Below are 26,180 nucleotides of genomic sequence, written 5' to 3' on the forward strand. Positions count from 1 at the left end.
GGAAAATGCAGTATTTTCTCAGAGGTATCTCTATGCTCAGACTGTGTGAGCGATTTCTGCTGCAGTGACAACTAGAAGCACGTGAATGAGAACCTCATTGTATGTACCTGCTTGACAGAGTCCACCAAGGCTTCAAAAGCTAAACACTAAGGCACGACTACAGCAACAGAGATATTCACATTTTCTTAGTTTGCATATATTTTATTTCTATTTTAATTGCTCCCCTCCCATAATGAATGGTTCTGATCTTTCTTTCTTTTTTTTTTTCTCCCTGTGCCTTTATATGCTGTGATCCTTGACATCTGCTTCTAGGCATCTCTTCTATAAGATGAAGGGTTCCCAGTACTTGTAATGTAGCCTGTGAGCATAGCAGACTGCTCCTCAGACAGATTTAGGCTTCATCATACAGAATTAACCCCGCATATAGAATGTGTTCTCCTGACTTAGAAGGCTGGATTAGCTTTTATTATCAGAAGAGAAGTAGTAAAGGTTTCAGTGTTACAGATGGAATGGCAGATGGGAAACGAAAGCTTAATGTGAAGCAGCTCTGGATAAAAACTATTAATCCACAAAATTCATATGTTCTTATGCAGGGAAGCCTAGCTAAAAACACTGCAATATGACTAACCAGTGTGAGAACTGCCTCTAGCCCGTTATCTAACAAATCATGGCCTAACGTCTGGAAAAAGCAAAAACCCCTCAAACACCCTATTTACTGTTTCCTGAAAAAACAATCTGTCCTGCATGCAGAGAGTAGCGCCTTCCTAAGATCGTAAAGAATATTAATTTATAGCACCTCTACTACGGAAATTAAATAGACTCATACATATTTTTGATGAGCTAACATTTTCTAGGGTTTATAACTGTAATAGTCCACATTCAAAAAATTTTACAGCACCTGTAATTCACTGTTATTGAAGTCACAGCATTAAAAAAGGGATTTTACTTTGTGTTGAAGTGCATCGTGTAGAGGGGGAGCCTGTATCCAACAGTTCTGGTAACAGAGAGCTTTGACAGAAAGGGAAGTGAGCACTTCAGCGCCTGCCCAGCTGCTGGCAGCCCACCACGCAATCCCAGAGCAGCTGCAACGCAGCAGTGCAGCCTTCAACAATTCCCACCATGAAGAAACAAACGCCTGGAATTTTTCCAGATGAATGGCACTTGTTTGGAGTTTGAATGACTTTAAGATACCACGGCATACTACAAAGAATCCATTAATGCAGAACTGACTGCAGTCTACTCAACAAATCCTGTGGCTGTTTATGGCCACATCTGTTAGTGACTGATCCCATTTGGCCCTGAGGTTTAACTTGTTTCGCAGAGCATTTGAGAATGCTGCAGGTCACGGCCTCAGCGCTACAAGATTACGTTTAGGGTGAACACTATACCACAGCATGGTAACTGGATACATCTGCTGGGACTGTCCTGTAATTACACTACACCTCCAACCATTTATTCACTTATAATTTATCTTACTTGATTACAAGTCCCATCACCTACCTTTCTCCTCTGTTGCCTTTCATTATTCTACTTTTTATCATCAGTGTAGGACTCCTGAGCAGGAAAATGAGTTACAGGGAATAAGAAGCTACTTTTTTTGCAGAACTCAGGAGACACAGAGAATGTTATATGCTCTCCTTTACAATCACACATAGTTGATTGCTCACACATTGCTACAGCTCTTCCTGTAGGACACCAAATCAGATGCAATGTGAAATACTGGGAGTCCTAAGTTCAAGCTCCCTTGGTCCAATATCAGTGCACTCTCTGTGACTCTTATATTCTTGCCTAGTTTTCCTCCCCAAAACTTGCTGCATTTGACTGACAGTGCTTAGAAATGGGCACCAGTGACAAAGCCTTTTGCCACTTCTCACAGGAATCCCTCCTAAGGCAAAAGCTCACGCTGTTTTCAATTCACACTTCTGTGGGGATTCCTGTCTGAGACAGAAGATTCAGAAAAGTCCCATTATTTGAGATCTTGAAGAAATCTAATCACCTCTTTTTACTGCCTTTTGCTAACATATTTATTTTGTATTAGTATAAAGAGCATGCAATGTCATCACTTATAGGAGAATTACCCAAGAAAGTTATTTCCCTTTTCTTGATTCCTTTCAGTATGAAGGGAAACAGATGTCACAAGGAGAACTTCCTCCTTCTCTCTTCTTGATAATTCTTATAGCCTAGAAACAACAGCTGAAGCACAGTTGTTCTTTGCTTTCTGTAGTTTTCACTCTCCTTCCCCTTTTTATTGCCTACCTTTGCATAATGTAGTAAACTTCACTGAATGCAGTTGTATTGCCTGGGTTATGCAAATGCAGAAAGAACGTAATTTCACTTAAAATCACAAGCTTTATCATGCGGTGATGTGTGAAGTTCCTTCCCTGATGGTGTCTGAATAGAGACATTCAGGGAATGGTTGGTGCTGAAGATATAATTGACTCCTAGCAACTTATTTGTCACTTCTACTATCATTATCCTTTACAGAAAAAGTACTAAAAAAAGGGAAGAACAGAACATTACCTTCACTGAATCTACATTCACACCTTCAGCTCCTTCTGAGACATCAAATCAAACTGTTGATCAGAGCCCTGGCAGGGAGCAATCTCTCCATGCCTGGAGTTCATTTAGCTCTGGTGTTTCCCATTACTTTACTCAGCCTCTCTTCTAGGTGCCCCTTGCTGGAAATGGGGACTAAATAGAGCAGCACCTGCTTCCTCACTGAAAGTGAAGAATTGGTTCTGCTAAGCTGCTTGCAGCCACAGATGCACAGGGTACAGTAAGGTGACAGTCTCCAAGGCAAAACCACGGTTATCAGACACCAGCCTCACCAAGAGGAGTCTCCTGCTGTAAAACAGAAGAAACTGCTCCTCTGACCTCTACTTCTTGCAGCACAGAAACACCATCCCTTACAGCAGTACTTACTTCCCTTAGGAACAAGAGACGTGTTTAAATGTGCTTAAAAGACTTGCTGTACCTGATTGGGTAGTCGGCAGCGCTGAGGTTAATGAAGAAATCCCATGGCCAGTCATTCATCTCCATTAAGTCCCTCATGCTCTGCAGGTAGGTGGACAGAAGACTTGCTCCTCCCCAGATAGTTGCCATTCTCCAGGAAGTGACTCTCACATTTGGGTACTGGTTAGCAAACTGGAGCACTTGCCGGTGTAAGTAATTGGATCGCTTTACAGGAGAAAAAAGTGACATATTCAAGTTACTCTGTCCAAAATTGTCCCTCCCTGCATTGACTAACCAGTAGCTGCATTTCTTGACTACCTGAGTGTAGTGACCTTTGCCCTTCAGCTGTTACAGCGCACAGCCTTCTTCTGCAAAATGTTAATAATGAAACATGTAGGGCTCCCTCTTTTAGCTCATTTTGTTACAACTCAAGTAACTGTTCAGCAGTACAATTAACGCTTAGTTATAATTTCTCATCAGTAGATCCTAGGTAGCTCTGTTAACACCTGCATCTTCAGCTGCCCCAAAGGACCTCAGGTCAGCTCTCCATTTAAGAGGCCACTGCAGCAACGTGTCAATTACTAAGTGTACAACAGACAGACATGGATAGATACTCAAAGACATACAAAAAGAGATGAAAGCTCTTACACAGACAAGATAACAAGAAAGAGTTATACAAAAAGTGGCTCCAAACATATAACAGATGGAAAGACAAGAAGTGACATGCATTATATGTGGCAGAGGTAAAGAGAAGATGAAGAAGATGACAAAGATGGGTAGACTGACAGATGGTGAGACAGGCAATTTATAACCAGTGATATATTACCTTGTCAACATGAATGTAATAAAAATGGTCTTTATGGTAAATAGCCTTAAACATGCGTTGGAGCTGCCGAGAAGCTCTGCCATGAACAACCAAGACAAATGCGATCCTGACTGGATTGGCTGGCATGTACTCTACGGAGTCCTCATCCCACTGTACATTGTTGTTGGCTTTTCCTGTTTGAAAACAAAACACAGGACATCTCTGAGTGTATCTGAGAGCAGCACGCATTTGACCTTGGCTCATTTTTTAAAAACCAGTCTCTAAGGGGAAGTGAGAACTTCCAAGGAGTGCCAGCCCATGCTGCACCAAAACCGTCCCCACCTGGAGGCTTCCACCCAGACCGAGCCACATGAGCATAGGGAAGGACCCAAAAGTCTGAGCTCCTTCTTTGAGTCAGACGCACCAAGCTCTGCCTGGACGCACACACTTGAACCTTCAAAGCAATCACCTCAAAGTTTCTAAGTGCTGTTCAAAATATTTTCAGAATGCCAAAGCTAACTCCCCAGCAAGAGACCCCTCGCTCCATCAAACAACCCTCATTTCTCTGATCAGCACTGCTCTGCTGAGAGGCTGGTAAAACTCTGCTATTTAACAGCAGCTGAGGATTATCTTGACAGATAGCATCTATTTGCAACTGCAGGAGTAGCCTTGAACATTTAAATGGCATCCTGTGCACCTCTGCTTCTCCATGTGTGAGACTGAGCCTCAGAATCCTTTCTCAAATCTATTTTTTATTTTTTTATACTAACAGAGGAATTTATGGTCTCAATTTTCTAAGGAAAACACCACACTGTAGGTTTTTGGCTGGATGTACTGATAAGTGCTGAAGGGACATTTTTACTCAGGAATGTAGACAGCCCTGTTTTGGTTTCGTGTAACATGTCTTCATCTCAAAAATCTGACCACGATAGAAGAAAACACTAATATTATCCAAAAAACTACCACTCATTCTTCATCTAACAACATCTTCATCCCTTTGACCTTGTCAGGATCTTTCTCAATAGAAATGTTTTAGGAAGAACTTGAAATTTTGCATGTAAGCAGAAGGAAAGCACCCCAAAGATTAACAAACTCCAAACCACTCCTGCCTCCATTTCCCCCTTGCAAACATAAACTTTTTTTTTCTAGGCAGTATCATTGTCTAAAATGCAACTGAGCTCCTCAAAACAAAAAAAAAAAAAAGAAAAAAAAAAAGAAAAAAAAGGTACAATTTTTCATCTGTGCTATCTTTCTGGTTCATTTTGTCAGAAAAGAAAATCTATCTGACCATCCTGAAAAGCCTGAACTTCTAATTATATTGGAAACAGTTATTAGTTATTGCAAATAGAAGTGAATGTGAGCAGGATTCAAACATTCACTTCACACTACAGAGAAAGGTGCAGAAATGGACATACATGAGCTACGCCAGGTGAAAGCAGCAGCAGTGATCACATGCAAGAACATCAACTTAACCCATACACCGTGCTCTGGCGTAACAGGATCCTTCAGACTCAATGCACGTGTATGTATCCAATAAATAACCAGCTCAACCAGAGCACTCAGTTGGGTGGGAAGTTTGGTCCCCCCAGCAGGAAAGCAGCCCTTCAGCCCGTGGGTGCTCCACAGCCCTGCTGTGTGGGAAAGAAGAGCAGAGCAGTGTGTCCTGAGAGGTGAGCTCCAGCTCCTGCCCCCTGGGCTGCCCCTCTGCTCAGCTCACACACCGACAGCAGATGCAATAGGTTTATGCACTTCTGTTTGAGTAATTGAAACGCTTCTTTAGACAACCACAAGACAGATCCTGCTGTAAGGCAGCACCACGTGATGGAAAGGAATAGCTTCAGCATCTCCAGTGACACTCCCTCCAGGTCCTTCTCCTCAGCCATACTTCTGCAGTGCTTTGCCTTAGATAAGAACATGTTTCTTCTGTCCTGGAGGCCAAGAAAAGCTATCCATGTGAGAAGTGCATCCAATCTCTGCAGTAAGGCTCTTTGCTGTACCACATATGGGGTTGAAAGGCAGATATGTGCCTATCTGTCCCACGTAAAAGACCTTTACCTCCTTGCAGCCCCTCAGGGAAAGTCTATCTGGAGTGGTACTGCTCACAAATTAATGCAACTTTAATGCCCCAAGATGTGTTCAGATTGCCTATCAAAAAATCTTTAGCCATGAATCACTCCTAATGTTAAAAAGCACACCACCAACTTAAATGGCATTTCTTTACAAAATCATCCACTAACTCACTAAGACTTGGATGAACTCAGATTAAAAGATTAGAACAGAATTTAAATTTCATTTCTTCTATCACAACCAGTTTGTCTACTATGGCATTTACATACACTCAGTTCTTCTGTTCCTCCTACATCACTGCTGAGCCTCCCCATGTGTGTGCTCAGGGCTTCTGCTCAGCAGCAGGGACACAAAGTGACCGTGAAAGGAAAAAAATATACAAGGAGAACTGACAGGAGACTGAAGGGCAATTGCAATAGCTAAAACAAGCAATTTTTCATTTAAATTGCTCTGATTTCAAGCTGTCGATGTCCCATCAGTGGGCACAAATATTTTTAGTGGTTTTCATTACATTTTTGGATACCTCTTTACTGAAATTAGTGGCTTTCTGCAATGATATGCGGAAGGTCACGGGAATTTAAAATAGCTGTATTGTGGGTCTTTTATTTTAAACTCACTTGCTTTCAATATCCACACTATCATTTACCTAGCAATTACTGAAAACAAAATCCTCCTGAATTTTCATCTGAAATGCCACTGCACTTTATCAGGTTTCTCTAATAAATTCCTGCAGTGACTTACTCTCCTCTCTGTTATTTTCCTCTTTTTCTATGTTTCTTCCTTCTGCCTATTAAGGTTCAGGTTTTTTCAGTCACATTTTCCACCTGCAAACGCTATTTTGGCTTCTAATCCTTTCCCTGCCTGCCTGGAATTTCACGAAGGTAAGAACATTGCAACTTTTCTATACATCAGAGTGTGTGCTGCTTCAGCTCTATACTGGCACTTCTCTGTTTTCAGTCTGGGGCTGATGAGCAGACTGCTCTGCTGATTAAACAGAGAACCAGCTGGATTTCTGAATAAGGTGAAACACTGAGTATTCTTTTGCTCAATAAATACAGCAGGAGTTCAGGGCTGTATAAACAATGGGAAGAGTATAACAGCACTAACAACAGTGTTCCTAACAGACCTACCATGCATGTGGCACACCATAGGCCTTCGCGTCACATTAAAAAAAGCAGTCTTCAGCTCTGTGACAAAATGCCTTTTGTAAACTTACTTGGAAAATTGGAAGTTGCCTTTCTGGCTTCCTGCTCAATAACTTACATTGAGGTTTGCCAGGAAAAACACATCTCTTTTTGCAGGTAACAGGAAAACCTCTTCTCCAGTGCAGTTCCAACTTGCCTTCTCTAAGCCCCAGAGAAATCAATACTCATAATTAAGAGTTTATTCTTCAACCACTGCAGTATTACTAAATGCCAGAGTAATAAACATTGTGCAATCACTTTCCTATTTGTTGTAGTGCCACATAATGCTCAATCATCCACCAAAAGAACTCAGAACCAACTAATCTATTACTTCTAGTGCTAATTAATGAGATCATCAGACTTCTCTAGCAGCACCAAGCAACCTTTTAATGAATTCTGTGAGCCATATTATTTTTTTGTAAATTAATCCATCCATTTCTACTCTAAGTCTGGCATCGTCCTGTCTGTTCAGCAGAATGCCTGGATACTGCTGACTCCACCTGAACACCACTTTGTGCATGGGCCAGGCCTTGATACCATGAATCAGCTGACAGAGGACATCACAAGAGGCACTGCTGTGTAGTTCAGCACACTATTTACCAATCACATCCATGACACAATCAGATAGCTACCAGTACAGCAGGAATCCCGGCCCTAAGCACTCCACAGAGGCAGAGCTCTGCATCCCTGCCTGAACACACAGGAGCAGCCCTGGGACCACTTCTGCCACTGAGCAGTAGTTGCAGATTTTCTCTATGTGTTCCTCCATTCTAATTCCTCAGCACTCCTAACAATCCAGGAGGCTGGAAATGTCCAGGATTGGCTTCGTCTGAAACTTCTTCCATTTTGGTTAGCGCAGAACAAAGACAGTTTTGCTGTGTTCAAATGGAGACAAGAATAAAAAAATATCTCTACTTAGAAATTTGCATGTTTCTAACACAACTACCAGCAGAAGTAGCTGGCAGTGCGTATACATATAAAAGCAACAAAACAAACAGCTCTGTGGCAATTTACAGGTGAGCCTTTAGGATCTTATGAGAAGCCTTTGTTTGACAACCTGAAAATAGCAAAATTTCTCTGGACTTATTTACAAGGACGCTCTTGTTGGTGTAAAGCAAGAGAGGAAGCTCTGTTACTGTAATGATCCATTTCAGTAAAGCCACAGGGCTCAGGAGAGTACCCTGTCTGTACCCTCCAGTGAGGACACGTTACACAGACAAGGTAACTCCTGAAGCATGCTATGTGAATTGCTCTTAGGTTAGAAAGCAAATTTTGCTGTCCCAGAACCCAGAACCCAAACAGGATTTTGTCACAATGCAGGTGAGTATTCATCAAAACGTGAACCAGGCAGCACATTTAATTCATGTGGATTTCTATGCTGATGCATCTTGCAAGGAACCCCAGCCTCCCCCTGCCTCCCATCAGGCCACGAGCACAGTGCTCAGACCATGGGGCTCAGTGCCTCTGCTGATCACCTCTGCCTGGGTTTTGCCTTTAGCAAAGCACACCTGGCTCCTGCTGCAATTCATTCACATGGCTGGCCATACACACGCCTTCTCTTACTGGGTTTTAACACACTCAGCAAAGCAGAAGAGATGGAATCAGCAGAGATTTTCCATGCAGCTGTCCCCAGGGCATAGGGATTTGTGAGGAATGCTTATGACTTACAAAATGAAACGCTCCTGGTTACGATCTGCAGATTTCCTTTAAATTGCTGTTACCCGTACTTACTATCTGCAAATTAGCATCGAGGACTTTGGATAAAATTTCAGAAATTATGCTGCTATTGAAAAGTGGATATTCAATTTTTTTGCAGTAATGTTTTATCTCAACAACTCTTGAGTATTTTTCATTCCCAGCCTCTGCCATGAATTACAGAAGCAATTTATGATCCTCTGTAAGTTCACACAATCAAGTAACCCGTAAGCAAAAATCAATGCAAGGTAGGTGGGGAGCAGCAAAACGTGATGTACAAGCACTCCATGACTTGTCCGTTCAGCATTAAAGAGACACATTTCAGTACTGTTCTCCCATGCTGAGCAGAAGCCCTGCCTGGAACAAAGGGGTTGATGTGGGTCTGGGCCTGCTGTTATGGTGTCAAACACGGCAGTGCAGGCTGCGGGCAGCCAGAGGAGAGGAGTTCCTGCCTTACAGCTGGACAAGGTCTTGCAGGAGATCACTGCAAGTTTCTACGCAGTGAATTTGTGGACAGTGAAGCAGTTTTACGCCCCTGCAGAAGTACAATATAGTAAGGGAAAATGGTTATAATCATGGATTTGGGTTGAGTTGCACTGTAACTCTGGTGCTGGAGGATCTCTACCTTCACTGAACAGAAAAATAAAGTGTGTGTGAAGAAAGGAAGGTAGGAGGAGAGAAGACACATGGAGAACTGTTTCATATTCACAACTGGATCATAAGACAATGAATTATTTCTATCTTTTCCAGGGAAAAAAATATGATGATTTTCTATTTCGGAAATTGAAAGAGAACATTTCCATCCCTGCTCTGTCACCTTCCTGTCAGAGCTGCTTAACTTTTGTGTTGTGTGCACCACTGCAAATACTCATCCAAGAACCACTGCCCCATTGGGGCGGGTACAGTCCATTAGATATAAAAGAAACCTGCACCAGAAAACTTAGTTTTCCACACCATATTTGTCTCCACACCATATGAAGGATTCACACTGAAGAACTGAGAACAAAGATTTCTATTTTTTGTATCCCAAAGCTGTTGCAATAACACAGGACTGTGCAATAACACAGGACTGTGCAAAATCAACCCCAGTGCAGAAATTCAGATTACATGTGTGCGTGTGCTATACCAACACATTGTGTGAGTGGGATTCAAAGGACAGAGGCAGCGTTGGGTCTGGAAGCAGTTTGCTGTGCTCCAAATACAAATTCCGCCTTGTCTTGCAGTCAGCCTCAAGTAGTTATTGTAACCATTCCTATGTTTTGCAAACGACAGTCTAATTATCAGATACTGCTACACTGCTCTCACAGCACACACTGATCTTCATTTGCTATGCTAACTATCAAGTTTGCATTTCTGATCATTCTAATGATGAAAATGGCCACGTTCCCAGGAGGCACATCTCAGTTACTTGTAGCTTTGCTGGAGCGTGTTAGCCAAACTTTTTTCCTCCCTGACATTACTGGTCTTGAGAACTAACCCATTGCTATGGAGCAATCAAGGCAGCAAGAAAGCACCAAAATCATCACAACACAAAGTGTAACAGAAATACAGCCATATCAAGTCTCAAGCCTCAAATTAGCATTTAAACCAATCTTTCTTTCTTCTAGCACTCTGTTGTGTTTTCTTCTTGATTTTTGTTTTTGTTTTGGAGAACGGCACATCTGTAACCTTTATTCCATCTCTTCCTGTCATGCTCACAGCACAAGTAATCAATAAGCAGTGAAAACAAATGCACTTACATGGTTAGAATAGCCTCTACTTCACATAACTGCCCAGGAGGAATCTGCTGAGACTGCTGAGGAATGAAGAGGCAGACACATGCGTGCTGGTTACCTGGTGATCAGTGCCTTCCTGCTCTGTTCTACCACTGTGCTGCCATCCTTCACGTCCCGTATCAAGGACTGTCTCCCTGGATATCCTTAAGAAATGAACAGTCAGTTACCATGACCAGCTGGTGTAAGGCCAGGGTAACTTCACTGCAACTGCAGGAGCGAGATCGTTTATATCACATGAGGGTTTGGGCTGCTAACTACAAATTCACCCTTCCTTTGAGATTCCCATTACATCTGTCCCCTGTTTTTTTAAAATCAGATTTTGAAGCACAGAGTCTGCCTTGATTCTCTGCCCACGATGACCACGAACATGATGTTGGACAGAAGAAAAAAGGGAAGACTTTTATCGTTTTTTTTTTTTTATCAGTTAGGCACTGAGAAGGACTGACACTAACAGTGCAGCAAAAATAAACCTGCAAACCTGCAGCATGTGTTGGAAAACACTGCCAAAGTTCAGACTTATTTTTTAGCTGACACTAGTTGTACTGTAAGTGGAATTAACAGAAATTTCTTCATAGAGACAAAAGATAAATAGCACACACCCAGGCAGCTCCACTCCAGAGCCACATCCCACTGAGTTCAGCTCCATGGATTTCTGAAGCTGCAGCACTGCAACGCATCTGATTGCTTGTAAGAATCTCTTATTGTGGAAATAAAAGATGCACAAGAGATCAGAATCACATATGTGTACGTACCATGGATACACGTACAATCTGCGTGCATACATATGCACTGTATACACTGGTGGGTCAGTGAAAAAAATAATCACAATTGAAATGTTTAAACTAAAACATTACACGCTACACCTCAGAAACTGGCTTCCCAAATAAATGCAATTTCTGCATTCAGAGAATAATTTTTTCTTTTTCTTCTGCCCGTGGGCTGACACGTAACTCTTCCGAAATATTCCTTGTGGCAGAGGACACTGGTTAGCAATGGCTTACCCAAGGCTGCTTCAAGCAGCAGAGCTGCACTACGCGATCATTCACTTTCTGTTTCCAGCCCTGCTGACCACCGGGCCTAATCGACTCACCCAGCAACAAAGGCGGCCTTCTGATGAGCAGGAGCTGGGGCTGCCGGATAGAATCACGAGACATTTCCAAGACCTGGACCTTCCCTTAATACTGGCATCCATCAACGAGCTTGTTTTATGTCTCTCTGGATTATATGCACTAGATCAACTAATTCTGGGCAATTTAAATTTTTGTAACCTTACCCCATGCACTTCACGTTCCCTGTATGATGTATTTTTCATTTATCTGTCTTAATAGTGACACATTAATTATTTTATCATTGATTAGCTCTTGTGCTTCAAGAACGCTTGCTACCATGTACACTACTGAAAGGGTAAGCATGAATAATTTTACCCAACAGGGAAGAAAAAGAGGACCAATTTTCTTCTAGTATATTACTTGTCAGACAGAGAAATAGAACATAATTATGTTGTGACATTTCCAACAGCAAATATATTCTATTGTAAGCAATTAACAGTGGTTCCTTTGGCAGACTTTGGAAGATTACTCATACGGTATGCAAAGCTACAATAACATCTGAATAATAAATAGCGCTGCACTCCCTTAGCTGGATTTCATCATACATGCATAGGTCAAAAGAGAGGAGAAAGAGAGGAACGGCAATTCTCGCACAAGCCACAAGTGCAAACTGCAGCACTTCTGGGATGGCAGCGGTGGGGCCGTGCTGCCTTCCTGGCTGCAATGCCTTCCAGAAGCTGCTGCTGATCAAGAGGGATTAGTGCAGATGGTTTAAGAAGAAAATCATGGAGCATTAATCCTCTAAACATTTCATAGTCAACATATCTTTAATACAATCCCTCTAATCCAATTAGGGCGCCTTGAAAATCATATCTTCAATTCCACGCTGTGTCGGGATCGGCGCTGCGGGCACACGGCCGCTTCCATGCCTGCTCAGCCCCCTGCCTCTGCTCAGCACAGCCCTGAGCCCCTGCCAGCACTATAACACACTGTGCGTCCATCACCTGACAGTCCCTGGCCACAGCTCACCAGATGGATAACACATCTTAAACACCAAACGCCTTTTCATTCGTAAAGACACAGAATTAAACATGCAGGAAAAAAAATGCATCATTTCAATTCCCGCTTTCACAACTGGACAGCAGCTATTGAGGCACATTACCAGTAAGAGGACTGAGGTCCCAGCAGGTGGATGGGCATCCTGTCCTTTCACCACCCATCCCCCTGAGCTAACAGGGTTTGCAACCAAGCAACAAGTTACTACCTGATCTATCACAGCTAGGATGATTTTTTTAATGTTCTCATGAAAATTACTTGGACTGGTTTCTCTCAACACTTATATTTAGGGACAAAGAACAGAGACAAAAAGCACAGTACTGTCGCTAAAGCAAAATACTTTTCGTTCTATTGCTCCGTGCCATTAGCATACCACTAGCAGAAGAAACTCAAATTGATGGCACAGGAAACTCTTCAACAAAAGCAATTTGCAGTGTTTTTTTTCTGTACACATTTCAGTTTTGCTGTAAAAAAAACAACAACAACAGAAGCCAACAACAACAATAAAAAAAATAGGCAGAAAAGTGGTATTTTTTTGATAAGTTACTGGCTGCAGCTAAAAGCATCCGAGGAGAATTCATATGAGCAACGCATTCTTGCAATAACACCATCATTTACAGACTGGAGCTCCAGATTTCCCACGGATTTTAACCAGGCTGCGATGTGTCTGGATGTCAAGGAGCTGCTCCAACAGCAACCCACAGAGGAGTCTGCCCTCTCCCACATACAAGCATACATATCTGCTCAATGCTGAAAATTGCAATTTTAACACTGACCTCTCTCTAAAGACAAATATAACAATGGATATTATTCCCGAGATTACTTCAGCTCTGCACCTGCAGCTCCCACCTGTGCTGGCACTGAGCTTGGTGCAGGAGCGCGGGACTCCAGGCACAATGCAGTGGTGCAGCACACTGTGAGCAGGGCACGAGTCCAAGGAGTTACGTGTTGAAATTAGGGAAAGCCCGTGCTGAAAAAGTGCTTTGAAGCTTTAGGTGTAATCCGGTAACACTGGCTTCCAATAGAATTCTTTTACCCGCGGTCGGCTCACAATACACAAGCTAACTGACCACTCCTGTCACAAGAGGAAGCTGAAAAACAAAACACACCATGCTCAGATATGATTCAGTGCCTCTCTGCTTAAGGACTGGAGCTCCAAACTAAACAATTCATTCACAACTTGGCTTTCATGGTAAAGCAGGACAGAAAAACCATCAACTGGCAGCAAAACTGCTAAGAAAAACTCATTTGGGAGACGAGAAAGTGTGAAACACAAGAAACATCTCACAGATTGTAAAACGGCATGTTTATTTAAAAAAACAAGAGCAGGAAAAATACAGGCTCTGGGCAGAGCACAGCAGTGACAGCTCCAGGCCCAGTGGCAGCCCAGCTGCAGGTCTGTGCAGCCCAGGGCACCGAGCACAGCCTGCAGGTAACAGCAGCAACTGGGGGATGAGGAGGTGCAGGGGGGAAGAGAAATGGGGGGAAAGCCCCAACAGTCTGTTAGGAAACTGGTTATAAGCCTCCCCACATGCCAGGGAGATCAGTAAGGAACCTAATGCTGGCACCTTAGATGTACAGAAGGGCAAACATCCCAAAGTCACCAGCACAGGACCAGCAGGGTCTCCAGGTATCACCAGGTCTCCAATTACTGCTGCAGCTGTAGGCACCTTTGCACAGCTGTGGAATTTGTTCTTTCTGTAGCTCAAAGGCTAAAACATGCCAAAGAGGTTCATCTGCTGAATTCATCTCAGCTCGTCCCCTCCTACGAGGCAGGAGTCACTCATTTGAAATCAATGGTGAATTGACAGCATTAAACCAGTATCAAAAGAGAATCAGCACATCTGAGCCACATTCTGCTCGGTTGACTCATGTTTCAGCTCTGAACAATTCTTTGTGTATATAAATGCAGATCAACTTTGAGCTTTCGTAACAATTCCCCATTTTATCTAAAAGAACCAAATGCAACTGAGGGGCAATTTCTTTCACATGTCACTTCTTCTTCATCGCACAAAGTACCATTTTCTCCTCAATGTAAAACCAATTTCAATTTCTGAAATTTCTGGAAACTAATTCAACACATTATGACCAAATGCTTGATGTTCAAGAGGAGAACATTCTCAGAGCTGAAGAGATCTGAAATGAGGATGCTCGTCTGCTGGCAGCCCTTTCATTCAAACAAAATCACTTCTTAAATCCAAAAGTCAAATGCTGTGTTAAGGGTTAATACACTGACGCAAACATTTTTTAAAACAACGATTACACCTGACACCACAATTACACTGCCATAGTGTATAATCCCAAAGGAACAGAGACCTTTTGCCAAAGGTGGTTTGACTGTTAATATGAAACCCAATGTGTGCTCACTTTAATTACATTTGCCTGCTGAGAACATATTACAGAGTCCAGAATGCTAATTCACTGTCAGCATGACAGCAGGAGCCAATATTAAATCTTGCACACCAATCTTTGCACGCACAAATTTTCCAGATTACCAATTACTGCACAAAAACACGACATGCTGCAAGCATGGTAATCAGCATGGAAGTCAAATGGGAACCAAATACAGCAAAGTGCAGCTCAAGTTGGAGCCAGCAGTGGGTGTAGGCGATCTCCAGACTGCTCCTCCTGCCTCTGTAACCTGGTCTGACTTTATCCCGCTTACACACAGCTCTGTGCTGACTTCCTTGGCCTTAATCCTCACCAGCACAGCATACACTTCAGTTGCTAATTCCACTTAGCAGTATATAACAGCAGATCATAGGGGGGTTAGGGTGGAGCTTTTGACTCTTCTCAAGTCTTCAGTCTCCTGCATTTCAAAGACACTGTGGAGTGCTTGTGTTCTCCTCTCGTGGTTTCTGGCACCGTGCTCACGTTAGGAGTCGGTTGTACCTCCTAATCCACACCAGTACCAGCAAGACTTCTGTATCAGACACATTCAGATCTACTTTTAATTAATGAATATATTCATGCATCATTCAGTATTTTATAAGGAAAGTGCCTGGAGTATGAAGGGAAGAGCCCCAGTGCTCACCAGTGAGCTAACCCTGGGGAGCAGAGACATAAATCCAGCTCTGAAGGCAGCAGAGACCCAGCCAACACTTCTAACTGCTTCTTTGCCTGCCTTTTTGTTGCTTTACTGATGCATAATTAATTAATAGCTACTGCGCCTTCCCAACAGAGCATTTTAAATAACAGTTAAATTTCTTTATGGATGATTATGAGTCATAAAAGTATGTCTGGATGTTCAAAGCAATAAACAAGCCCAGGTAGGGAGCCCAACCCGCTGAGGTAACTGTTCTTTCAAAGCCTGAAGTTGTGGGGATGCAAAATGCCTACTGCACAGCACTGAGCTATTTCCAGTCTGGCTTTATCCAATTAATCTGTAGAAATGTAAAATTTGCCGAACGGCAAACGCCATTCGAAAGGAACAGGAGGGCATTGCAGAAAAGCTGCTGTGTTGGTGAGGTTCAGTGTTTCACCAAAAGGAGGCTGCACAAATTTAGACCAGCTCCAAGTTATCACTTTCAGTTCTCATCTAAGATAATGGAAATTGTTGAATCACAATTATTTCTACTCAAGATTCATGCAAGTGATGAAATATACCTTTTTAGCTTTGAAACATAGTCAGGGATGACTGATGGTTTTCCTTTTTTGCCTGAATTCTGGACAAACTCGGATTCAAAGGTATTTTTAGTGCAACTTCATGCTACTGCAGATGGATAGCTTTACATTAATTTGAAATAAATTCATATTGCTTAAAGATGCAAACTCACTTGGACATCCCATTTCTCTGTATGGTACTATTTTCCACCTCCATGTCCAAACCCAAAAAGCTTTCTATTATTTAAAGAAAATTGCAGCATTAGTGTTCAACAACAAGTCCTTCCTTAAGAAAGGAAAGGAACTTGCACTGCTCGTTCGCTCTCCTCTAGGTTTAGTTATCATCTGAATGAGGATTTCATTTCTTTTCACAGTCTTATCCATCAAGGGACGAATCCAGATGCCATCCTGTGGTTTTGTTTCCAGTTCTCACAAGACCAAGCGCTTCCCTCCCCTCCACCGATCCCCTGCTTATTTTTACACATGGGTACGAACCCCTTCAGAGCAGCTCTGGGATGTGAGAAGGGCTCAGTGTGGGCAGCCCGAGGAGCCCACATCCTCCAGCAGTACCACGAGGAGCAGCCAGCAGTGCCCTGAGGGAACATGTGGGTCCCCCAGCAACCAGGCCAGCCAGCTCTCGGCTGCTCACTGAGAACATTCTTAGTAGCATCCAAGCAAAACAGCTCACCCTCAACTCCCCACACAAACTACTGCCATACTCTTTCTAATATTTCTATCTTCTAATCTTAATTCTTCTGGCTTATGGCTCAATCCTTCTATGGGGATTCATAGCAAATACAAAGAATAATATCTTCCCTACTTTCAAATATTAAGATGGATCATTATTCCTCCTGACATGTTAGAAGATATTTATCAGTATGAGTTATGAGGCCTTTCTGACTGCGAAGATTTAAACATCGATTTAATGCCAACTTAAAGACTGCTAAAAGTGTTGGAGATTGCATTAGATAAATAATTTAACAATAAAAGGTATATCAAGGCAGACATTATTGCAACCTCCTGCCAATCAATCACCATTTTCCATGTTTATCCAATTTCCATCTCAAGGCTCGGTACATCAAATTGCCTAGACATATAGGACACAACTGAAATAACTTCATCATTGAATAAAATTGCATGGCCATTAAAATTCTCTAAAATCAAGATAGCTGACATTATGTTAAATATTGGCTTCAGTTCCGTAGGGTAATAAATTCTGACCTAAATCCAATCTTTCATGGATAGCTGATTCAAAATGAAAAATTACTGTTTAGTCATTTTACCTTAGGAAAATTTCTATGGAAACCAAACACAGCCCGGGGCGGTCTTTGAAATATATGATAATTAAAAACACAACTCCCATCCCAGGCATCCTGAAACAAAGTAAATGGATTTGTTTTGGTGCACAAATATCAGACACGTTAACAGCCATCAAATTGAGAGGTTGTGCCTCTCCCAGGTCTCTGATGCAGAAGCAATCAATCGGTGCATGGCACAACTTGCACACCTTACAGCCAGCAGGCATCCCCTGCAGCTCCTGCAACAGGGCAAAGGCGCTGGGCTGGGCAGATAAAAGCAGGGAAGTAGTGCAGCAGAATTCTGCTCCAATCTCACATTTGGGCATTGCTGAAGACTCAGAAAAAACTCATTATTCTGTAACAAAATTAACTCCAACTCTTTTGATAATCAGATGTTAAAATCCACTTAAATAGGAAGTGAACGACAATACCACCACACATCATGTTTTCACCTATATAATTTGCAATGGAATTAAGCACCTTTTATCCCCGGTCTGTAACTCGCCTAGGGTGTCCCAATAAGCCTGTAATGTATCAAGGGGGTAAATCCAAGCTCCCAAAGTCAGTGTTATATGATGGGTTATGATACGGCAAAGCAGCATGCTTTCCTCTCACTCTTTAGGCAGGAGCTCCTTAATGACTTCTGTGAGTAATCGTATCCTCAGGTGACAATCTAATAAATAGACTCTGAAAAATATATTCTTTCATCATAGCAAGAACAAGAGAACCTCTTTTTTTTTCCCTTAAGTGAGATTTCTGGTTGGGTGAATTCCACCGTAACTCTCTGAGCCCTTTCAGGATTGCAATGGAGGTCTCTCATTCCTCTCTCATTTCTTCTCTTGTTTTTGTAATCTGCACCAATAGGAAGGAAGCAAAAAGACACAATGTACCTGTCTTAATTTTGGCAAATTATGCCCACAAATGGCTATAAATGATAGAGAGAAATAAAAATGTGTGAATTTCCGTGTGAACTTTGGCCTGTTTGTTGTAAAGGACTGAGCTAAATCTAACAGGATTTCTTACCATGGACATTCAGAAGTGGATCAGGCTGAATAGAGTTCATTTCTCCTGGCTAGGTAAACAATGCCAGAAGTGTCTGAAGCCCCTCTGCAGCATCTCTCTTGAGCCCAACAGAAGTGATTTTCCCACTTGCTTTTCAGGAACCTGCTGGCAGAACATTTCTAGAAACAAAACTGCCATACAATGGTTCTTATGCCCTCAACTCAAGTTGGACATGCTTGCTTTGGACCGTACACTTCTGTGGACCTCTTCTCTTCTTTAACCTTGCTTGCTCCTATATGACCAACACTAGCTTCTTTTTCACTGGTGATCTTAAAAACTACCAAGATAGAGATACAGATATTTCTGTCTCATCATCTTAGATTTGAGTGGATACCTAAATGAAGCAGCTGGATTTTTCCCAGAAATGCAAAAGATTCGGGATTACTCATTCACACTCTTGAAGCAGAGTATAAACTAACATAAAAAGCAAAATCGGGCTACGATGGAATAACTTAAGGAATGCAGCCAAGATTGGTGGCTCTACTTCTAACTGCAGTTGTGCACGCATAGGCAACTTTGACACTGGAGTGATCAGAGGTACTGCGCTTCACTGCAGACAGTACCCTTTGTTCTGGCATTAGCTAATGAACAATAGGCCAGCAGAAAACAGACTGGAACAGAAGTCTCCTTCTGAGATACGTCGTTTTGCTGCCCCCTGAAACATAGATGCATAAAGCTACTGGCATCCAAAACAGAAGTGAATACTTATGTTCTGGACTGCTGTGTAAAGAGAGAAGACAACATCACGACTTTGGAAAATCCACCTGCAATTCATGGAACCAAGTTCAAAAGTGTGCTTTTTTAAGAGGGAAAACAAATACTGGAGTAGGTTTTAGTTGCTGAAGACAGTGTTTAAATGAGTCATCAAAGCTAGTGCAATGTACATCAGCTATACTACTAACACACTTTGCTTTTAATATTTCATGGGAATCTTGGGTTTGTCTTCATCTCCTGGCAGGAAACAGTAGAATTACGCAAAAATATACCTAAGTTCCACATAGGCTGCCTCTGCTGTGGCTTGGCAAACCCAGCATGTGCTACACAGAAGACTTGTTATTCCCAATTAATCTCAGCAGCTGCCTCAGCTCTTATTAGCTGTTTGCTTATGCTGGCTGGCAAATTGGGCAACTGAGCCAGGCTTGGCTCTCCTGCCCAGCTCTCCTTTTTGTAAGGGAGTAATCCTTACCATGCTCTCAAGTAAGTGATCAAAGATGATTCGTCCTCAGACACAGGGAATGACTTTGGTCTAAATCTTCAAAGATGTTCAGAGACTCACAGATGTGCAATTAATGAGAAATTATTTCAGAGCACTAGATCCCATGCAAAAGAAAAAATACAAACAGATACAACATGCATTGCAGTAAATTCCTCCTTTAAAATTCCTTTTTCCTGCCTACCATTCAGTGAATTACCCAGAATGAATCATAGCTCACAAATAGATGGAGAACATGGAAATGTTCAGTTCTGTTTAGTCATGCTACTGTCAAGCTCACCAATATTATGCAGCACAGTAATACACAACATACACAGAAGATTTCAGCAGTTGAAAATACTCTGCTGCGTAGTAGTAGCTACTGGCTGGCTGGAAGTCTTAATTTCCAATTAAAAGCACAGATGAGTAAGCAGCAAGAGCAGCGCCTCAGCTGCAATTTACAGCAGAAGGGTGCATTCTCACTGGCAAAGCGTTTCTCTAACATTCTGAGGAGTTACACAAATGAATCAAGACTTCAACAAAACACTTTGCCCTCAGTTTCAGTGAGCAAGTCTCCAGAAAACAGAAGCAATCACCTTGCAGAATGAGGATGATACAAGCAATTACAGTTAGAATTAGTTGCTTGCAGAGCTGTCTTGCTCAGCAGTGAGGTTTCCCAAGAGCTCCCACCATCCTTACATCCTTGGTGACAGGCGAGCACCCACCACAAGAACTGGTTGTTAGGATCTGGCTCCAGTGAGAGCCTTCCCTCTGGGAGAGGGAACTGAAAAATTCCTTGGCCTCCCTGGAGGCTGGTGAGAAAATCAGAGAAGGAAAATGATGGAATTCTGCCACGAACTTCTCAGTAGGCCAGGACTTGAAACCCAAGATCTTGCCAGGAACAGTTTGTGAGTAGGACTGTAAATAGAATACATTAGAGTTGCGTGTGCATTAAAGCAGATACTGGGAGCTGAGAGCACTGCTCTTCCTTACGCAGGTGCCAATCAGGAATGACTTCTTAGACACAACTAGATGATAAATCAGTGACTTATCATTGATATTAAAGCAGAGAGTGAGGGAATCAGGGCTATTCACATCTAACAAGCTCCTGAACAACCGAAGACAAGCATTTATCTGGAAGACTAAATACACACCGAGCAATTTCAGAATCTTATCCGAGGTTGCACTGCTACAGTCTCTCGTTATTCACTTTTTCTATACCAGTCTTGATTACTCAGGGAGAAAAAAGACTGATGTTTTAAAACTACCTTCTGTGTAAGAAATACTTGCACAGAAACAACTAAATCGTGGTTTTCTTAAAATAGCATTAATGTCCTATAAGACTGGCTTCATGCCTAGACTGTTGGCATTTTAATTCAGGGTAGATCCCTTCAGCAACTCCTCATTCCCAGGGAAAGACACTGCAAAACAGCCTCTGCTCTCATAAGGCCCAGTAATTCCCTGAGTTCATCAACTACGTGTACCCATCTGAAAACACGCCTGAAGCAGGGCATATTCCTTTTAACTGTGTACCAAATTCTGGAGCAAACTCTGTGAACAGTCAAGGCATCTATTCCAAGCAGCCACAAAACAGGAAAATTCTCTAGGCCAGCTGAGCGGAGGAAATTAAATGTAAAGGTTTTCCCTCCCCCCCAATTATTTTAGAGGCAATGCAGATTATGTCACTGTCCTCAAATCAAACAGGGGCTGCCTCGAGCTGCAGCTAACGTGGGATTGCTGGGACACAGCAGTCTCCTTTCCTCAAAGCAACAGCTCATCAGATGGAGGTTCCTGTGAAAACCAGTATTTCTTTCCCACACTTAGAGACATGCAAATGTTAGAAATGCAGAGCTGAATGCGTAGTGAGTCAGCCTCAGCAATCTCTTTCTACCTTTGGTGACACCGCAGACACAACACTGAAAGCAAATCTGAAAGTTGCTGTTGCCCATTAACATTTAATGCATACCAGTGACACTCCAACAGTTTTGTTACGGTTGCAAAGTCAGACTAGGGAAGAACTAACACTGACGCTGCTCACACAACCTTAATATAAGCTGGATTTAATACTACTGTGCTTCATACTGCACAGCTTCCTGCTCAGCACTGAATAAAACCAGGAGAATTTAGATGCAATGCTTTCACTTAAACACTCATCCACTGAATCACTGCAATGAGTCCACATCAGAAGCCCAACACCTATTTTACATGAAAATAAGCAAAACTGCTGGTACGGTTTGAGTTTTCCTACCACAAAACACTTTTTAAACATACTTTCTGACTATATTTTTAATTTAAAAACCTGCCAGCTCCCACCAACAACCTCCTTTTGCTTCAATCATATCCATCTCATCCACACCACTCCAACTATGCACACTGCAGGATCACGGGAGCATTAGCCACTGCTCAAGCACTTTGCTTTCATTGCTGTACACACACACAGCAACCTTTATCAAAGTGTTCACTAAGCCCCTGCTGCTCATTTGGCCATTAGCTGCTCCCACACCTGCCCAGCTGCCCCTCTAATGCTCCCTAAAATGACAGCATTTTCCAGAACAGCAATTTGGTGACAACTAGGACTGCTGGTCGCGAATTTTTCAGCCTTCATGCCCTTCATTTATAGTGCTGTGCACTGCTCTCAGCATTTTCTTAAGATGCCATTCGCCAACACTTGTCTGCCCTCAAATTTGCTGCCCTGTTCATCTCTGTTACAAGATGTGTGGACTTTCCATCTACAAAGAAAGACATCCAGTTTCTGACTCACTGGCCAGATTCAGCTTTTGAGGATAAACCATTGATTTGGTTCCCTTTCCCAGGAACATCTCTTCCATGAGCAACGAGAAGCGTTTGGGCAGCTTTTGCATCAAGGAAGCATTGCGTTTCTGTTCCAGTGACCAAGTGCTCCAGGCACACAGTAAAAACACAGCCCTTCCATCTGATGCCTGACTGAAAATCCAGTACAAGTGGCAGCAGCTTCTCTGCATTTTGGATCCTGGCATATACATGTACTTTTGGCACATAGGCTATTCTCTGGTTTCCATCCACACAATGAGGTAGGGTTCATTTTCAGCCAAAACAACTAAGTGTCTCTCCATTACTCTGTCATATTCTAATTTCATCTGTCAAAACATGCACACGTGACCACAAAAAAGTTAACCTGAGGATCATTACGTCTGTGCATTACTGCTGATATCTTTCTTTTTCCTCTTTACAGTGTCACGGCTTCACTGATTTTGGTATCGTTGGCTCTGCTTCACACATAGCTAAGGGCACAAGGGAGGCACACCACATTTTAGAAGCTCACTTCACCTAAAATTCAAGCACTGAATCTTGAAACTGCCTTTTATAAAGAAAGAAGTGCTGGAACACGGTTTCCAGAAGAGAACACAATATCTGTACATGGTGTAATTACATCTTGGTGTACTGCAGAATAACGGCACATGGCTTAAATGCTATTAATTGTGAGCAGTTTTGTTCCACAGGATGTTGTTCGCTGATAACTACTCAATTAGTGTTATTTTGCAATTAGTCTACTCACAGTAAATTTATTGCAACCAGAATCATCTATGGTGCAGCAAATTAAAACGCTGTCTGGGCTGTATGTGCAGTGGCTCTTATATGCTTCTTAAACCGTGCATAGCTCATCACAGTCATTTTGTCACACTGACAGATTAGAGGTGCAGGAAAGCAGCAGCCACTGTCACTGGCAATCCTGAAAACAGGAGAAAAAGATAAATTTGTGGTCCAGCCACCTTTAGATCAAACCCAGTGAGTGCAAAAACGCAATGCCAAAATTGTGAGAGCTAAACAAAGGCATACATTTACATGTCACTGTGTGCTTACCCATGCATATACAGAGGGTGAAATTTAATATTTGCTTAGTTGAAACTCCCATTCTTCTAAAATTATACAGAGGATTCTCCCATTTCCATGCTTTGAAGAACGGCTCTGCTCCACCTCGTGAGTATTTGGCATTTGTGAGGCTTATCCCCTCTGTTCCTGCAAATCAACCTCCTCCTGCCAAGTGCTTTGAAGTGTTCAGCTACACACACTGCAGGCATACAGACTGCTACTACCTGTGCATATTATACAGTAAACAGAGCTCCAGAGCCCTTTTCTCATGGCTTGAAGAGTGAAAGAAGGCGGTGTTTTCTAAAATGAAATGGAGCACTCTCCTCAGCAGCAAATGAGAAATTCAAATCTCTTGCCTCGGTGTGCCAGAGGAGTATTATCACTAAGAAACTCAAGGGAAAGCAGTCTGATCTGTGAAGAACTTTTTCAGTGCTGGTGAGTTATGTGGAAACAGAGTAGCTTATTATTATTTTTCTACTTTATTTATGAGTTGGGCTTACCCCATAGGAATGAAGGTAGCAGAAAACTGCTAAGACTACAGCAGCGCCAACAGAAAATAAATCGGGCTCATTTGAGGCAGGTTTTCTGGAGACTTTTCTTTTGCCAGAATATCTTAGAAAAAACCTCCCAAAGAAACTGCTACTTATTTTTGTCTATCTAGGGCCACAGATCTGGGTCAAGCATAAACCCAGATGGATAATTAACAATAAGGATTAGGGCAGATTGTCCCCTGGACTGTAGCAGCCTGTAGAAGCTGGCCCACAAGGAGGGCTGATGCAGAATCCACTCCTGATGACTCACAGATCCAGTACCAAGCACCAACGAGAACTGCACATCCAGCTAACTTGAGGGCTGTCATAATCCATATCAGAGTGAAAAGCAGAGAATTCAGGGACTGATGCAGCCAGCAGGCCTGAAGTTGGGCTACTTTAATTGCAGAAAGAAGATCAGCAAGGGAAAGTCCCAGCTTGACACACACCTCTCTGTGGAGTTGTGCAACTGTAATTTATTGCTGCTCAAATTTTCAATCACACAGGGTCACCATGGCCATCCTAAATTGCACCCTTCCCATGGGAATAAAGGACTCTGCTGGGGAATAATGTGGCACATTATCACTTGTGCTTTGCCAAAGAGGTTTAAGATTAAATTATTTTAAAGCCAAGAGTTCACATTTCAACTTCCACTTCTTATCAGTGCATCTGCCCTGGAGAAGGGCCATGGACAGGAAAGAGACAGTTCATCCAGGCCCAGCTTTGCTGAGTACCAGCTGAGTCCAGCTCACCTGGGGAGTCAGTGCCTGCATGGCTGGAGACCAGGCAGGAGATGGGCCCAGCAAGGAAGCAGCCAGCCCTGCTGTCTGCAGGATGCTAATCTCCATATCCCATCTGAAAAGAACTGAACTCCCCAGAGGGATGGTGTCAGACTTACTTCCCCCCCCCCCCCTTACCTTCACTGACTATATTTCCCCTCAAAACACACTTCTACCAGCTCCAAACACTCCCTTCAAAATGAAGCGACTTACAAGCTGCCTGCTGCCCTGATCTTAGCTTTGACTTCAGATAAGGCTGCACCCAAAGCCTGTGACACCAGCTTCCAGCACTGGTGTCCTGTTTTCAGGCTGGGCTCATTGGCCAACGCTTACTCAAATTCTGAGCAAGGCAGACAACTCCTCCTGTTCCAGGCCCTGTCCTGCTGCAAGGCAGACACTGCAATGTCCTCAGAGGGACTACAGCCTGTCTGCTCCTGTTCTCATGGAAACAATGCTGCATTTCATACAGGTGGCAAACAACATGCTACTGGCGTTAACAATCCTTTCTTACAGGCTGAAGATGGTTACATCCTTTTTTTTTTTTTTTTTGCTTATTGCCATTGGAAATAAAGTATTTAAAAGAAAAAAAAAAAAGAGCCTGTAAGATCCTGTTCCTGCTGATAACAATTCAAGTGACTATATCGCTTAACATTTATGACAATCCAGCTGGATGGAGTCACGTCCATGATTGATAGCTACGTTGAACAATTTTGTGGCTTTGATCAACCAAGACAGGATCCAACGGGATTAAATACTGGATGACATCTCAATGGAAACTGTAGCACTGGGAACACATTTATACACAGAGATAATGGATGAATGTGCTTCTACAATGCATAAATATTTAAACTTTACAGCTCTGCTGAAAACGGACAGGAAATCTTTTTTCAAACCAAACTGAAAGGGATAGTGCTTATATGCTAAAAATAAAGGCTAACAAGTGCCTGGATGTCTGACTTTTGCTGACAGACAGCATATAGCTTTCTTGATGCTTAAACTGGCAAAATGTCTAAACAGACCTCCCCCCCGCCAGCAATCTTGACAACAGGTTGTCTTATGTTCCCAGAAGTTGATAGCCAGTGCTTCACAAACCTCTTCTAATGAAGATCAATGCCTTTCAGGCGTATCTGGACCTGATGAAGACACCTTTGACCAAGGATGTGGATAACAGCAGCAGCAGGAAAGGTCCGAGACCACAAAACAGAACTCAATCTACAGATCTTTAACTGGGCTGTAAAATTTAACAGATCAACCAAGTGGTATTATAATAGAAAGAGACTAATG

The 26,180-nt window shown here is 42.6% G+C and overlaps 1 protein-coding gene across 3 annotated transcripts in view; it reads right to left on the reverse strand.

Moving 5' to 3' along the window:
- The window catches only part of XYLT1 (xylosyltransferase 1), a 151,846-nt gene that overhangs the window by 54,959 nt on the left and 70,707 nt on the right, over positions 1–26,180 (reverse strand). For all 3 annotated transcript variants that reach the window (XM_042827989.1, XM_042827991.1, XM_042827990.1), the window contains exons 3-4: positions 3,779–3,951; positions 2,975–3,177 (exon numbers count right to left, since the gene is read on the reverse strand). In XM_042827989.1, coding sequence (XP_042683923.1) covers positions 2,975–3,177; positions 3,779–3,951 — 376 coding nt within the window. The remainder of the gene's footprint in view (positions 1–2,974; positions 3,178–3,778; positions 3,952–26,180) is intronic.

The sequence above is a fragment of the Centrocercus urophasianus genome, unplaced genomic scaffold (assembly GCF_019232065.1).
Source record: "Centrocercus urophasianus isolate 14NV4802_14NV808 unplaced genomic scaffold, USGS_Curo_1.0 seq_29, whole genome shotgun sequence".
Classification (NCBI taxonomy): Eukaryota; Metazoa; Chordata; class Aves; order Galliformes; family Phasianidae; genus Centrocercus; species Centrocercus urophasianus.